At 36.5% G+C, this 17,048-nt stretch overlaps 1 protein-coding gene across 1 annotated transcript; it reads right to left on the reverse strand.

Moving 5' to 3' along the window:
- Window positions 1–441: 441 nt before the first annotated feature.
- On the reverse strand, window positions 442–14,233 carry LOC108699052 (vomeronasal type-2 receptor 26). The gene is made up of 7 exons (XM_018230911.1): window positions 14,059–14,233; window positions 13,246–13,309; window positions 11,233–11,524; window positions 7,361–8,131; window positions 4,436–4,660; window positions 3,293–3,416; window positions 442–1,355 (listed from the first exon to the last, which is right to left on the reverse strand). The coding sequence occupies exons 1-7, from the start codon at window positions 14,231–14,233 to the stop codon at window positions 442–444; spliced, it is 2,565 nt and encodes an 854-aa protein (XP_018086400.1).
- Window positions 14,234–17,048: the final 2,815 nt, after the last annotated feature.

Here is a 17,048-nt window from a genome sequence, read left to right on the forward strand (position 1 = left end):
AAAATAAAATGTAAATAGAGGAACATAAACCAAATGAAAGTAGTCAATAATCAACTCATATAATTTTCAGGGTCAGACAGGGCTGGTGGAATACAGGGAAAAATCCCAGTGTGGCCCCCATAAACCAGACCCCCCCACCCTGCTGCTGACACTTTGCCTCCTGTTTAAGGTTGCCTGTCTGCAACAGTTAAGGAGCAGGAAGCAGGGGGAGGGGCAGATTCCTGGAGGGGGGCCTTAGGTCTCAAGGGGGCCCTTAAAATTGCAGCCCAGGAGATCCCAGTCCAAAGCCAATTATTGTGGCTTATTGTGTTTTATCTGTACTTTTTTAAGATATACTTTGGTGTTACATTCAGATCTGACAAAAAGCAAAATGTGGCACTTTGGGATAAATATGCAGACCAGTAGTGCCATACTGTAAGCCAATATTATTATAATTACATTTTATTTGAGAATTATGCAATTCATCTTTTTTACAAAGTTTCTAGTGTTACATTCAGGTTTTACAAGTATAATATAGCATTTAGGGATGAATATACAGCCCAGTAGTGCCATGCTAGAAGCCTGGATAGCAAATATTTCCACTGCCACAACATATTTGCCTTTAGTGCTCAGATAGGCTGGAACAAAAGAAATCCATACACTACAGAACACCAACATGCTGAATGTGATAAACTTGGCTTCATTGAAACTGTTGGGCAAGTTCCGTGCAAAGAAAGCAATGATAAAACAGACACAGGACAGAATTCCAGTGAATCCCAGGACACAATAAAATCCCAACGCTGATCCTTCATTACACTGTGCAATTATCATTCCAATTTCATCCTCCATATTATAATAAGGAAATGGGGGAGAGGTTCCCAACCAACCAGCACAAATGGTCATTTGAAAAAGTGAACAAACAAATACTACAAGATTAGGCACACGGGATCGCATCCAGTTTCTTAACTTACTTGCTGGCTTGGTAACATTGAAAGCAATAATTACTGTAATGGTCTTGGCCAAGATGGATGAAAGAGAAATGGAGAAGGTCACACCAAAAATCGTTTGCCTAAGAATACATGTCACTTGGATAGGATGTCCAATAAATAATAAGTTGCAGAGAAAGCAAGTCTTTAGGGAAAAGAGTAAAATGTAACTTAGATCCTGGTTATTGGCTTTAACAATTGGAGTCTTTCTGTATTTTGTAAAAAGTAAAGACACAAAACATGTAAGAAAAAAAAATATTATTGATATCAGTACCAACGAGGTACCCAGTGGTTCTTCATATGATAAGTAAATTATGATTTTATACACACACATGTCCCTTTTGGTGTTAGACCACTGGTTTTCTGGACATTTGATACATTCTTCCATATCTGTAATCAGAGTAATAAAAAATATGAATAGGAAATATTTACAGACACAGAAACGTATGTTTGGAATAACTGGCCACTCTAAATACCATGCATAAAACATGATCATACTGTATAGGCAAATTTTAAAAATTAAGCTTGCAAAACTGCCCACTCAAGGCAGCACCAAGCCTGTAGAGAGAAATGAAGCAGAGACCACTACCTATAGGAGTGCTCATATTTTCTGCAATCATGGGTTCTAAAAAATAGCATTTTTCTCACAAGCATATTTTGGATCAAAATAAAAAGCTCTCAACCTTAAATCATTTTGTATCTGTTATGGCAGCTTGCTTCTATGTATTCATTTGAAATATAAGTAGTGATGGGCGAATTTATTCGCGGTGAATTCCTGCTTTTCGCCGCTGGCGAATAAATTCGCAAAACTGCAGAGAAAATTCACTGGTGGCGTTTATCGAATTTTCCGATGTTTTGCGAATTTCAAGGGAAATTCGTGAATTTTTCTGCGAAACGGGACAAATTCTCCCATCACTAAATACAAGCATATTTTTTCTTCAGCTCCATAAATCCATCAATTACTACTTCCTTGATTAGGTATATAATTAAGGATATATTTAAGTTTTTTAAATAAATCCATAAAAAATACACATAATTCAAATGTCCTACTGCTTTTAACATTGAATTGGTATCAGCTAATATTCATAGAATATCGTTCTCATTGGTACCTGTCACAAGGGAGCATACAATGTAACATCCCTATGAAATACAGTTTTATCACTAGCAAATAGTGATGGGCGAATTTGCGCGATTCGCCGCCAGCGAATAAATTCGCGAAGTGCCTGTGAAAATTTGCGGCAAAAATTCTCCGGCGTCAAAAAATTTTTTTTTTTTTTCAAAAAAACGCAGCCGGCGTCAAAAACGAGACGATGGGGCTTTTTCGCGAATTTTCCGCCGAAGCGAAACGGAGCAAATTCGCCCATCACTACTAGCAAATTAACCTGCCTGTATGTTTTTAGTGTGTGGCAGGAAACAGATACAAGCTCCAGGAGAACATACAAACTGCTTGCAGATGGTGCCCAAACTGGAATTGAACTTAGGGCTACATTGAGGCAAGGCAGAGACCCTGTCTATGAGCTACTGTAATGTCTTACTGTACATGTTCAGACAGGCAAGAGCCAAGAAGTACATCCATAATTGAAATGAAATGCATAGTCTAAAACAGGGGCCCCAACCATTTTACCCAGTAGTCACATTCAAATGTTAGAGAGCAACACAAGCATTGATATATGGCCTTTGGGATGCCAAATAAGGGCTTTGATAACCCTGTGGTAGCTATTTGGTAGCCCTATGGGGACTGGCAACCTACAGGAAGCTCTATTTGGCAGTACATCAGGTTCTAAGCAACCTTCAAGCCTAGAATTCAAAGATAAGCACCTGCTTTGAGGCTTTTGAAAAATATAACATCCAATAGGTTGGTGAGCATCATGTTGTTGGTTGGGGACCACTGGTCTAACATGAAAACTTAAATGTGTATTATATGTACATTAACACGGCTGATCAATTTCCCAGGACAGTGGGTAATGGTACCCCAAGCACATTATACAGTAAAGGCAATGGGAATTTTCACCCCTGTACATTAAGTGCTGGCACTGTAAGCACATGCAAGGCCAGAACTAGATGCAGAGAGAAGAGACATATGCTTACGGAGCAATAGTGGGGGCCCTAGGCACATACCTGCATGGCTTCACCTACTGTAGTTCCCAGCCTGGAAATATATATTAATGATAGATAGTTTATAATGAGTAAGCGAGCACTGAGTGGGGCTCCTTTGGCCTTCCAATACTTTTAAATTATTAGTCAGTCTGCTTATTAGACTTTAAAAAAAACTTTCATTTGTCCAGTACTTTATGTATTTTTTCCTGTTTTTAAAACTTATGTCTTACCTGTTTGATTGGATATCTCACCCTCCAGGCAAGGAATGCAGTCATGACAGCATGTGGGGTGTCCTACTTTAGGGGACTTTCTGTATCCTGGAAGGCAGGTTTCACTACAAGTTGAATGTGGAGTCTATAAAAATAGATATATTTTTATTTTATTCTTGCATTTTAGCCCTGTTTTTAGCACATGATTTTATTATTGGTGCTGTTAAGGCATTCACACACAAATTCAGTAAGGAAAACGTGTGGCACTTCTTGCCCCATGGTTTACAAAATCCCATGTTAATTTACAAGCATGTCAGTAAATCATGCCCAAGCAGTGGTATAGTCCATTTTGCTGGAGCAACATTGGAATTCTGTGGAAAATGTACAAAAGATGAAGATTTGAAATTGTGTTCATAAATGAAAATTTAAGAATAGAGGTTTAAATTTTACCTTAAAGGGATACTGTCATCGGAAAATATGTTTTTTTTCAAAACACATCAGTTAATAGTGCTACTCCAGCAGAATTCTGCACTGAAATCCATTTCTCAAAAGAGCAAACAGATTTTTTTATATTCAGTTTTGAAATCTGACATGGGGCTAGACATTTTGTCAATTTCCCAGCTGCCCCTGGTCAAGTGACTTGTGCCTGCACTTTAGGAGAGAAATGCTTTTTGGCAGGCTGCTGTTTTTCCTTCTCAATGTAACTGAAGGAGTCTCAGTGGGACATGGGTTGTTCTTAGATCAACCAGGCAGCTGTTATCTTCTGTTAGGGTGCTGTTATCTGGTTACCTTCCCATTGTTCTTTTGTTTGGCTGGGGGGGAAGGGAGGAGGTTGATATCACTCCAACTTGCAGTACAGCAGTAAAGAGTGATTGAAGTTTATCAGAGCACAAGTCACATGACTTGGGGCAGCTGGGAAATTGACAAAATGTCTAGCCCCATGTCAGATTTCAAAATTAAATATAAAAAAAACTGTTTTCTCTTTTGAGAAATGGATTTCAGTGCAGAATTCTGCAGCAGGCAACTCATTTGTTTTATGTCCCCTCCCACTCAAATTGTGACACTGTAATAAAACATTTACGACATATATATGAATGAGTTATCAGAGAATAATGTTCTTGTTTCATGAACAATATAATCTTGTTAAAAAAATGCAATTTTCACCTGATTGAAGGCACTGCTCCACCTTATCAGGCTTTCGTGAATAGTGAAGTTATGGTAGGCATGCTGGGGATCAAAGTTTCCAACTTTGATGCCATCAAGAGTGTCATTGGGGTAGACAATCCAGTTTAAGATTTCAAATTTGAGCGGCATGTTTCCATTGTCATCAAAAAACACTTCTGACCCTGCATTATTTGTAAAGTAAAGATTCTTCAGGTATTTATGAAGCTGTGACAAGTTCAAAGCAAAGAAATTAAAATAACATAACATGCCAAAATATAAATCACAAGAAAGGTCCTGTCTCATTTATAAGAGTAAGAATCGTTTTACTTTTTAAGGCATCACTCAAAGTCAAAATACTTAAAAACATATAAACAATACTGGACAGGAGGCAGTTGATACACAAAATACAGAACAAAGTGGTTGTATTATTTTTAAAGTACTACTGAGTATCCCACCACTACCAAATCTCAGTTTGTGTGTTGTATGGTCATGTCTTTATTGCCTGTTTGGAAGTCTATTTTGATACTTAAAAAAGGACATGTCCATAGAAACTGGTAAAAAAAAAGAATACACCGAACACTACAATACTCATGCAATACTCATGTATCTAGGGAGAACTAGTATGTTCTTGTAGGGACCCGAAGGGTTAATTCCCTACAGAGAGCCACATGGCTGAGCTATGGGGTTTCCCATCTTTTTTTTCCATAGAAAAGATCAACATACCTGAGACCGATCCTTTAGACTAGATAACAGAACTTTTTTTTTAATAAAGAAACTATGTAAATATGTGGACTGGGGTTCATTTGGAGGGTTTGGACTTGATGGACTTTGGTCTTTTTTCAAGCCAACTTAACTATGTGTCTATATATGATTATTTACCATATCATATGTGGATATCAATACATTTGGTTTAGGCTTAATAAAAACAGGAGGATTCTTGCTGTGTAGCACTGAAATGACAGTTTGGATTTTATCCAGACTCTCAACTTTTTTCCCCACAGTCCAATCAAATCTATGTTAAAGGAACAGAAAACTAAAAAATTAAAGTTTTTTAAAGGAATGACAATATAATGTACTGTTGTCCTGCACTGGTAAAATCTGTGTGTTTGCTTTAGAAAGACTACTATAGTTTATATAAACAAGCTGCTGGGTAGCCATGGGGGCAGCCATTCAAGCACAGGATACACAGTAGATAACAGATAAGTACTACTATAGTTTATATAAACAAGCTGCTGTGTAGCCATGGGGGCAGCCATTCAAGCACAGGATACACAGTAGATAACAGATAAGTACTGCTGTAGTTTATATAAACAATCTGCTGTGTAGCCATGGGGGCAGCCATTCAAGAACAGGATACACAGTAGATAACAGATAAGTACTACTATAGTTTATATAAACAAGATGCTGTGTAGTCATGGGGGCAGCCATTTAAGCACAGGATACACAGTAGATAACAGATAAGTACTACTATAGTTTATATAAACAAGCTGCTGTGTAGTCATGGGGGCAGCCATTTAAGCACAGGATACACAGTAGATAACAGATAAGTACTACTATAGTTTATATAAACAAGCTGCTGTGTAGTCATGGGGGCAGCCATTTAAGCACAGGATACACAGTAGATAACAGATATGTTCTGAAGAATCCTATTGTATACTACAGAGCTTATGTTATCTGCTGTGTAACCTTCTTTCCCCTTTCAGCTTTGAGTGGCTGCCCCCATGACTACACAGCAACCTGTATATAAACTATAGTACTGTTGCTCAAGCAAACACACTGGTTGTACCAGTGTATAACAACAGGACATTATATTTTCATTACTTGAAAACATTTTAATTTGTTGGTTTTACTGTTACTTTAAATAGATTTTCATGTGGCTGACTCTAGTGTATGTGTGTGTAAGTGCAATCAGATTATATTTCTCACTGAGGCAGGGAGTGATAGTAAAGCTTACTTGGACATCATCTGTATGGAGCTATGAAATACAATAGTATAATAGCAAGACAGACTCTAAGGGGCACATTTACTAAGCTCGAGTGCAGGATTCGAATTTCGAAGTATTTTTTTGGGTACTTCGACTATCGAATAGGCTACTAAAAACTTCAACTTCGATTCGAACGTTTGGAACTAAAAATCATTCGACTATTCGACCATTCGATAGTCGAAGTACTGTCTCTTTAAAAAAAACTTTGACTACATACTTCGGCAGTTTAAACCTACCGAGGTACAATGTTAGCCGATGGGGACCTTCCCCATCACTTTTCGAAGCTTTTTTTGATCGAATAAAAATACTTTGACCGATCGCTTAAAATCGCTCGAATCGTTTGATTCAAAGGATTTTATAGTTCGATCGGACAATTTTTATTCGATCATTTGATCGTAGGATTTGCGTTAAAGTCCTTCGAATTCGATATTCGAATTTGAAGGATTTTACTTCGAGGGTCAAATTTGAGGGTTTATTAACCCTCGATATTCGACCCTTAGTAAATGTGCCCCTAAGTCAGCAATCCTAAGGCAGTTAGAATCAACTTTTTATACTTTATAATAAAACAATACAATTTTACTTATTGTTCTGTATCAAATTGAATAAAGTATTTTTTACAGGGCTTTTCTGAGAACATGTATAATTCACATCAGCCCCTGTCTCAGCAGAGTTTACTACCTAAGGTCCCTATCACATTCACCTAGCCATTCAACCTTCATGTGGGTGAAACCCATGCAGACATGGGGAGAACGTATAAACGTGTTCTTATAAAACCATTGCATCAGCTGTCTTTAATAAATTCTTATGGCATATGAGCACAAGAGCCACCATATAAATTAGTAAGTGTCTTACATTGTTCCTATATTATCATTATTTGTACAAGATAATCCAAACAATTAAATATTATTGTTTTAAAATAGTTGATGTTTTATTCAGCTCACCTTCCAAGATTTAAAGTAGTGTCCATCACTTTGTTTCTTAGGATTGCTGGAATACATTGAGTGTAACGCGTGAGCTAAAGCATATACCGCATTGTATATAATGTAGCTATAGCTAGTAAGATCGTCATATTGTAGTTTTTCTTTTCCCGTACATTTTTCAGGATCACTGGCATTTTTTTTCCATTTACATTGGAAAACCCAAAACCATACATTATCAATAAAAATATCCTTAGGATAAAGGTCGGGCCTTATGCCTTGAGTAAATTTTTCAAAATTTGGTATTGGAGTTTTATAAAGTGCAAAAGCAAGACTGCCATTAAAAGGCTGAAGACTCAGAAAATAGAGGTCAGATCCAAAAGTAATATCCCACTGAGAAGAGATTATCCACACCTTTTCTGGGATAGGGAACAAAAACAATTGAAGCTGTAATGAAAACATATAATTTCTGTCACCATACACAATGATTACATTGGTTGAGTTTATATTTTTGGCAATTTGTGGACGCCTAGTTTCATCTATGTAGTCCTTTAGAGGGAGAAATTCAAGGAAAGCAACACAGATTTCATTTTTGGCAAAATCTTTTTGTAGCATCTGACTAATCTTTAAGCCAGATTCATCATCAGATACAAACAGACCCACCCATGTCCAGTGAAAATATTTTAATAAATGCACAATAGCAGCACACTGTAAATCATCACTCGGGACAGTTCGATAGAATGCAGGAAACTGGAGTTTATCGCTTAGAATTACATCCAAAGATGAACAGCTAACCTTAAGAAAAATGAAATATCAGAATTAATCATGACAGAGAGATTGACTAATATACAGTAGATCTATATTACTATTACAGTAAGTAAGAGGTCAAAATTGCAGTGGCTACATTAAGGGGCACATTTACTAATGGTCAAATATCCAGGGTTAATTAACCTTCGATATTCGACTATCGAAGTTAAATCCCTCGACTTCGAATATCGAAGTCAAAGGAATTTAGCGATATTCGTTCGATCGAACGAACGATCGAAGGAACAATCGCTCAATCGAACGATTAAATCCTTCGAATCGAACGATTTGAAGGATTTTAATCCATCGATCGAACGATTTTCCTTCGATCAGAAATTGGCTAGAAAGCCTATGGTGACCTTCCCCATAGGCTAACATGCTCGGCAGGTTTTAGGTGGCGAAGTAGGAGGTCAAAGTTTTTTTTAAAGAGACAGACTATCGAATGATCGAATAGTCTAACGATTTTTAGTTCTAATTGTTCGATTCGAAGTCAAAGTCATAGCTGAAGGTCGAAATTTGATGGTCGAAGTAGCCAAAAATATTCTATTCCTTCACTTGAGCTAAGTAAATGTGCCCCCAAGCATGCAAACATGCAAAGATGCCTTACAAAATTACAAAATTAAATTAAAGATAAATTACCTTTCCTACTATTTGTAAAGCATTATTGGGGTATTGTTATTCTGCTTAAACTCCTGAGAGGGTGGAAGAGTTTCAAATCAGGGTAGGTGTGACTTAGTAACCAACATGATGGCTTAAATCCAGTGATGGCAAATTTCCTGTGAAATTCACAAAACTGCGAACAATTTCGAAACGCCACCAGCGTCTCGTTTTGGACGCCGGCATCTGTTTTTTGGATGCTGCCAAATTTATTGGCTGGCAGCAAAATGTGGAAATTTGCAGCGAATCAGCGCCTGGTGAATAAATTCAACCATCACTACTTAAATCTTGAGTGTGTCTACAGTTGAATTATGTAGCTATATTTTGAAATCTTAAAAGCCCTGGGCTCAACCCCAGAGAAATGAGGGTATATTCTATCCCAATGAGAGATATCCCAGAAATTAAGGGAGTTTTTTTGAAGAAAAAGTGCTGCAACATGTTACTATTGGGACTGGGAAGGACAAAAAAGCTGCTCAAGTCTATACAAAAGTGTAGTGTGTTAAACAGACAAAGTATCAGATTTATTTGATCAAGTTTGTACAACAGCCTCCTCCTGGGAGAGGAAAACTGAGCCATGGTCAGATGCCAACAGACAGGGCTAAGGGAAATGAGATCCAATAGGTGGGGGTTAGGACAGAGTGTGAGCTTGAGCCCACACTACACCTGCAATCATTTAGCAGGTTTCTTCATTTATGTGAGGAATATTAGATATAAATTATGTTAGAATATTGTTGTTTATCACTGTCACAGATTTGGAGGGGTTTGTTGTCAGGAACAAGGTGAAGCAGAGCACACTCTAATAACTTCCCAGAGAACGCCTGGTGCACAGGGTAGAGGTACGGCGGCCCCCAATATATAGTAGAATGAGAAAAAATCTGGCACTCGAGGCAAGTGAAATGCAGGGTTTCCCCTTGCTTTTATTTCTTGTGCAGACGTGCAACGTTTTCGGGGTGACCCCCTTTATCAAGCATTGATGCTTGATAAAGGGGGTCACCCTGAAACGTTGCACGTCTGCACAAGAAATAAAAGCAACTGGAAACCCTGCATTACACTTGCCTCGAGTGCCAGAGTTTTTCTCATTCTACTATATATGAGGGGTTTGTTGTACCACCATATTAAATTGGTCTTAATTTGGTGGGTTAAGATGTTGGGGGATGTCCCATGACTTATGACTTTGACCTTTTTCCATAGAAGGAGACTCCTGATTCCCTTTCTGCATGCTGATCTATAATTCAGCTGGTACAACATGTATGTTTAGTTTAGGTATTTATTAATACAACTTTAGCATCCATTTTTCACCAAGTCAGTAGTCCAAGGGGACCATTTACTAACAACCAAATTGCAATTTTGTCCACAAATCTTAAAGAAATTGTGGTTTTCCTATACTTCTTAAAATTAGAGATCTAATAGTGTAAAATCCACAAAAATCTCTGTAAAACTTTATGTAAATGTAAAACTTGAATGTAAAAAAGTTTTTAATGTAAAAGTTGTTGAGGTCCTATAGAAGTCAATGGGAGCTGTGCTGATCTTTTTGGGCCATTTTTAATCAATTTAGACTACTAACAATCAAATTAAGATTATTTCCACAAATCTCTAAAACTTTGTAGTTTTGTAATTTTTTTATAAGGCTATAAAAAAGTGCAAAAACCACAAAAACCACTAATATAAAACTATTACCTGTTTTTTATATTTACTGTATATTTTAAGAGGTCCTATTGAAGTCAATGAGAGCTGCCCTGATCCTGTTAGAATTGTTTATGTATTTTTTACAAGGAATTGTTCAAAAACTCAAATATTTTCGAGGTATTCATATTTTTTAGCATATCGTTCAGTGTAACTTTCCATTTGTACTTTTTTATTTGGATTTTTTAATGACATTTTGTAGCTTTGGGAGTTTAGTCATGGTTTTAAAAACCTCTAAAACCACTAAAATCCAACCTTTGATAAATAAGCCTCCACAAGTTTTTCAGATTTTTTTTTCTGAAAAAAGAAACTTTATAGAGGTTTTAGAGGTATGCATATTTTTTAACGCATTGTTTAGCACCTTTTTTTCTTTTTACTTTTAAGATTTGGATCCCATGAAATTGTGGTTTTCAAAACCTCTAAAACCACCAAAATGAGAATTTTGATAAATAAGCCTCCAAGTATTTACTTGTAACCTCATTACTTGGCTGCAACTAATGTTTAATATGGGTTTAGACATTGTCCAAGGTCAGTGACCCACTGGAAAAGCCACATTTAACGAACAAGCAGAATGAAAAATTTAAAACAATCACATTACTATCTGTCAATAGTCCCTACAAGACTGCCAAAAATTGATAAGGCTATAGGTCATTATTTATTCTCTGCCTTGTACAATTCCTTTGTACATTTATCAGTTGGTGTACGGAGAGGTACAGTATGATTGCAAAAACAATCCCCTCCAAATATTTTACCTGTGGAATACGATACATTCCAAGCAACCTTGCCAGGAGGATAGTGTTTTTTGAGGATATACCATCAACAACACCCACCACGTTGTTCAAAATACAGCAGGAGAAGTTTGGCACTGGAATAGTCCCTCCTGATAAAATATCAAACATTCCAGCTATCACCCTTTCTTCATTTGAACAGGTATCAATAATATGGAAGCCAAGCGTGATATTAGGCAGTAGATCAGGATTCCTGTTGATTTCTTCTATTGCAAAAATGAAAGCCAAGACAGTCTGGTAGTTTCTGATATTTAATCTGTTTGAAAGTTGAAGTAAATATAAATCAAATGGATTGCATAATAGTCTGAGAAATAAGCCAAAGACCAATTATTATTTCTCAATTTGATAATAAAATGTAAATGAAATATTTTTTTAAATCAGAAAAATATTATCTCATGGGATCATTTCACTTACATTTCATAGACACGTTTTCATACTTTCAGTAAGGCATTGCATTCTAGAATTGACATGTGTATATGCCTTTTAGGAATGCTGCATTGCATTTAGTAGGAACAACAACAAAGATACTTACAAATTACAAAATGTAACATTTTCATATGGTTTTTGATTAAAATCTCTTTTAAAATTCATCACAGATGACCACACAGTAATGAGCCCTCCGATAATAAAGTCCCCTTCCATAATATAGTTGGGGGTATATTTTAATTCAAGAGCACAATTTGGGTGGGTTAGTCTGCCCACAACATGTGGAAGGATCATCAGAAGAATCAGTTTGTAGAGAGTAACCTCCATTACAGAATGCAACCTTTAGCCCAAGCACTTATTGTTGATGTCCTTTCTCAATAAAATAGTTAGATACTTTTCTGTATACACACGCTGCTTACTTAAGTACTCACAATGATGACATGGTAAAATGACAGACATATAATTTTCTAAATTAACATTAGAACAAATTATACCTTACCAATAATTCTATACCAAATGACAATTCTACATGTTGTGCCATCTATAATTATATCTCAAACAATTACCATTAGATAGTTATGCTAATAAAACTCATGCTAAAATTGAAAGATCATATAAAGCAAGTAGTGACGCCCTTTAAAAGGTCCTTACAGTTAGATTGGAGGACACAATCCTCTTTGGTTTCCCAGGGGATATCTACACAATAAATAACAAATAATATGGACCCATCAATACAACAAATAAATGATTTATCAAATTCAGCGCATTATTTGCCCTTTACAATCAATAATCATTTTTATCACATATGGACAACCAGACACCTAATAGTAAGAGCTAGATTCTTATTAAGAGCTAGATTTTTTTTGTTGTGGGGAAGGTTACTTTAAAATCAAAACTAACTTTTTAGAATAAAGTGTTAAGAATTATATTCTGAGATACTTTTCAGTTGTTCGTTATGTTATTTCTTATGTTTATTTAATTATGTAGATTTTTGTTGAGCAGTTTAGTTTAGCATTTCAGCAGCTAGGAAAGAAAGGTTATATTTATAGAGGATTCATTTATTATAATGTGGATAGGGTTATCTGTTGCAAGCCAAGGACCCTACATGCCAAACTTTCTGTTGCTTGGGTTCAACATGTGGTGGAATAAGCAGACAGATTATTGGGAGGAGCTGGGGAAGACCAATTGATTTTGATACACTTTGGTACAAATTACAAAGTTGGAAGCTGGAGAAAGTCCTCAAGAATGATTTTTAAAAAAATATGTGAAAAGCTAAGGCTCTAGAAATGTGGGTTTCTAAAGAGCTGGACTAAGTTTTCAATTGGCTAGAGGCTCACCATGCCAGGGATGGGCTGAACCTCAATTATGATGGTGCATCTGATTTTGGGGAAAAGGTGGCTAGAGGGTTGGATTAGAAACTAATTGCAGTAATGGACAACATTGTTGACTGATGACTAAACTAAAATCAAATCATCCATGTAATGAAAGAAAGAAACAATATGTGAACAAAATGGATTATTTTCACCACAAACAAAGATAAGTTCCCAATACCCCATGAATACGTTTGCGTATGAGGGTGCAAATCGTGCACCCATCGCTAAAGATACTTTAAAGCCTGTAACAAAAATTCATTCTGAGTACTGGAATAGAGTTTCAAATGCTCCAATCAAAAACGTACTGCTAATATACCACGTGTATGTTCAATCGAAGAATATAAGGAAGATACATCTAGGGTTACCCACAGATAGGAAGGTTTCCATACCTCCCGTTGGATTTTATTGATGCAGTCCATACTATCCCGAAGGTAACTCGGTAAATCAAAAACAATGGGAAGTAAAAGACAGTCCACATACTCAGACAAATGTTAGTTGAGGGACCCTATACCTGAAACTATCGGTCTCCCCTGTACATTAATAATGGACTTTTGGTAACCAATGAAAAATGGGGGTATGTGGGGATATACAATTGATGTAGTTATATACTTTTACTGTCAAAATTAATTCCATTTTAGCCCAATCAATCAAAACTTTCAAAAGGGTTCTAAATTAATACATATATATATACATATGTCAAGGGCTCATAAGTATCTCTATCACAAAGTTGTCTTAAGGCTTCAGTTTTATAGTAATCAGCATCCAAGACAACCACTGAGCCTCCCTTGTCTGCACTTTTTATCACTATTTCTTTATTAAACTTGAGATTGGAAATGGCATTAGTTTCTCGTTTACTAAGATTATTAAATTTAGGCCTACCCTTAATTTTAGATAGATCTCCAATAACTAGTTTCTGAAACGTGTCAATATATACTCTGTATGGGGTAAAAACTAGATTTATTGCCCAAACTGGTATGTACAACGGAATCACCTAAATATGTTATGTTATTAGACTCTAAATATAAATCCTCCATGGTATTGATTGTACACAGCTCCTCAAATATTATAGGGTCATGTGTTTCCACCACGTTTTGAGCAGTAGTAAATTCACCCTGGTATTCAGACAACTCATTACCCACAGTAGGGGGGCTATCTAGATTCCCCATAACTTCGTCATCAAAGGAGGGGGGAAGTGGTATTAAAATGTCTCATTAAAGTCAATTTACGAACAAAGTTGTTAATTTCCAAAATCACATCAAAAGTCTGCATGTTATGATCAGGAACAAAATTTAAACCATAACTCAAAACCTTCATTTCAGCTGCAGTTAGCTTATACTTGGACAAATTTATCACAGTGCACACTGAATCCTCTTTGTCATGATCGGGGGTTAATAGCATCTGTTGTTGTGTTTCTCCTTGTTCAGTTCCAGGCCCCTTGAATCTATCGCTTCAGGTTGACGTCTTGTTTTCACGATTTCTCTGTCTAAAGGTATTCTTTTATTGTTGTGCCTCTCCTGGCGTCTGACATCGTCCTCCAGAGGAAGTAGATGCAGCGCTGTCCAACGTAATTATCCTCATCCTTGAAGTGTACTTTTTTCTCAGAGGCAGTGTTCCCTTTGGCCGATTTGCTTGTTGGATATTTAGGGCATACCGAGGAAAAAATAGTTTTAATATACCAATCATAGACTCAATTTAATTTGTAATCCCTCTTGTCTCTCAGGAATTTCTACCTTTTGGTACGCTTGACATCTGTTTCATACTTGTTAACACGGTATTTGAAATTACTTAAAAGTTCCACTGTATCCACTTTAGCCTCATATTTTATTAGTTCTAATTGAACCTCTTTAATGTCCGATTGAATCAAATATTAGACCAAATGAATAGCTTGTATCAGACATAGGTGTGAGCACATTTCTTTGCTCTGTACAACTTTGCAGCAAGACTTGGGGGTAAATTTACTAAGCGACGAAAATTCAGCGACCGCTTTGCAGCCATTGCAACACTTCGTCAGGCAAAAATTCGCTCAGACAATGCTAATTTACTAAAATGCAAAGTCGTGTCCAGGGCGCCAAACGCTGGCGTTACTTCGGCAATGCGAGCAAATCAAATCAAAGATGTGCTAGCATTCGATTCTGCCTAGCGCAACTTCGTTAGAGGTCTTCGTTCAGGCTAATTTACATATTTAAATTTAAAGTTGAATGGACGTATATGTTGCAGCAAATACATTACATTACACAAGTCCAGGGAACCTTATTAAAGAAAATAAAGTTGTTATAATGCCCTACACATGAGCCCAGTGTATAGTAAATGTTCCATTTGTTATAAAATGTAGGGGGAACATGTTACCCAAAAAAGAATTTAAAGACTTTTGAAGGCTATCACTCTGAAAAAAGGAAAAGACTCCAGCATTTTTTGGACTTAGAAACTTTTTCCACCAAAAAAAATAATGTAAGTAACAGAAGAATGAGGAAGAGCTATGCCCTTCAGTGCATTTTCGCCTGGTCTGAGCTGACGAAGGCAAGTCTGGTTAAAGAGGTAACGTTCAGTAAAATCCTCATCGTTGCAGAGTAATGTCCATTCGCCAGAGCGAAAATTCGCCTGGTGATAGAGTATGAATTACCGCTAGTGTCTATCTCCTTCGCTAGTGAAGTGATGCCTTTTAGTAAATCTGCGAAGTCCCTGAAAACGGTAAAGCTGGTGAATCTTCGTCAGCGTTAGTCACTTCACCCTTTAGTAAATCTGCCCCTTGCAGTTTTACAAGTGACGTAAATTTTTTCTAAAAAAATTGCCAGGCATTGTTTAACTGGAAAATGCATGAGGGCTTTTATTGTCTGCAGACTAAAAGGATTAATTGATGACACTGGAAAAATATAAATGTCATATTAAACCGCCATTGACATTTTTGATGAAGCCAAATTTGCAAGGCAACCATTTTTTGAGACTAGACTGGAATTGAAGAAATCTGTAGTTTAGGGTCTGCAAGTAGAAATTGATAACTCACCACATTTTGGACGAGGTCCGCCCTCAGCACGAGCAAGGGGAGCGGACAAACCGGAAAACTTTTTGGAAGGCAATTTTCCACCAGGCAGATACATTTCAAAGTGAAAAGTTTATTGTATCCACAGCCTTGCGCGTTTTGTGTGTTCAGTGTTTATCACAAAACGTGTAAGGCTGAGGACATGGTAAACTTTTCACTTTTATGTTTTCTGCCTGGTGGAAGATTGCCTTCATTGAGTGCCTGCTCCAAAAAGTTTTTTTTTTTTTTTTGGAATTGAAGAAACACAATGTCTAGTGTTGTAAATTGAAATGCGATGCTGATGCTATTCATGCTGTGTTCAATATATCAACAAAACAACAAACAAAACAAAAATAGGGCACTCACAATTTACAAAAGAATAAACTACTCGGTTTCTTTTCAAAGTCAAATAACTCTGGTGAAAAATGTGTCTTGACAGTAATCAGCCCTCCCAAAATGTAATCTCCATCCTGAAGATAATGTTCTTCAAATGAATATTCTGGAAATGTGAGAGCAAATTTAGACTGGATGTGGTTAGGATCAGTACATCATAGAGAATATCACTCATTTTTTAGTAGAAAGTCATTTTCTTATACAATAGATTTCATAGTTTCTCAGTGAGCTGTTTATCATTAATAAGCAATTAGCCATACAATTAATAGTTTCAGTATAAGGGAAAGCAGAGGGCTCCATCACAAAACAATTCATCTTGGTCCATCTAGCAACATGTCTATGCACTGTGTTTGCCTTTTGTTTATATATTCTCCTGATCTAAATGTACATCAGCTAACATGTATTTTGCATTATAATTAGGGGGCAAATGTAAACTGCAAATGAAACTTCACTGAAGTTTCAACAAACAGTCTGTTTTGTTTTTGCCATTATAATTAACAGGTCCTGATGCTCCAGTACACTTTTAGAATATTAAAAAACAAAGATATATGTAACATTGAAGTCCAAGTAAA

This window comes from Xenopus laevis, chromosome 8L, assembly GCF_017654675.1.
Source record: "Xenopus laevis strain J_2021 chromosome 8L, Xenopus_laevis_v10.1, whole genome shotgun sequence".
Lineage (NCBI taxonomy): Eukaryota > Metazoa > Chordata > Amphibia > Anura > Pipidae > Xenopus > Xenopus laevis.

What these genes read in the sequence shown, in the direction of transcription:
- LOC108699052 (XM_018230911.1), bottom strand. Translation starts at nt 14,233, where the DNA reads ATGGGGAATCTAGATAGCCCCCCTACTGTGGGTAATGAGTTGTCTGAA. An exon ending in GAATGTATCGTATTCCACAG is followed by an intron (nt 8,132 to 11,232) that starts GTAAAATATTTG and finishes ATTTTTCTTAAG; the next exon opens with GTTAGCTGTTCATCTTTGGA. An exon ending in TGAGATATCCAATCAAACAG is followed by an intron (nt 1,356 to 3,292) that starts GTAAGACATAAG and finishes CTCTGATTACAG; the next exon opens with ATATGGAAGAATGTATCAAA.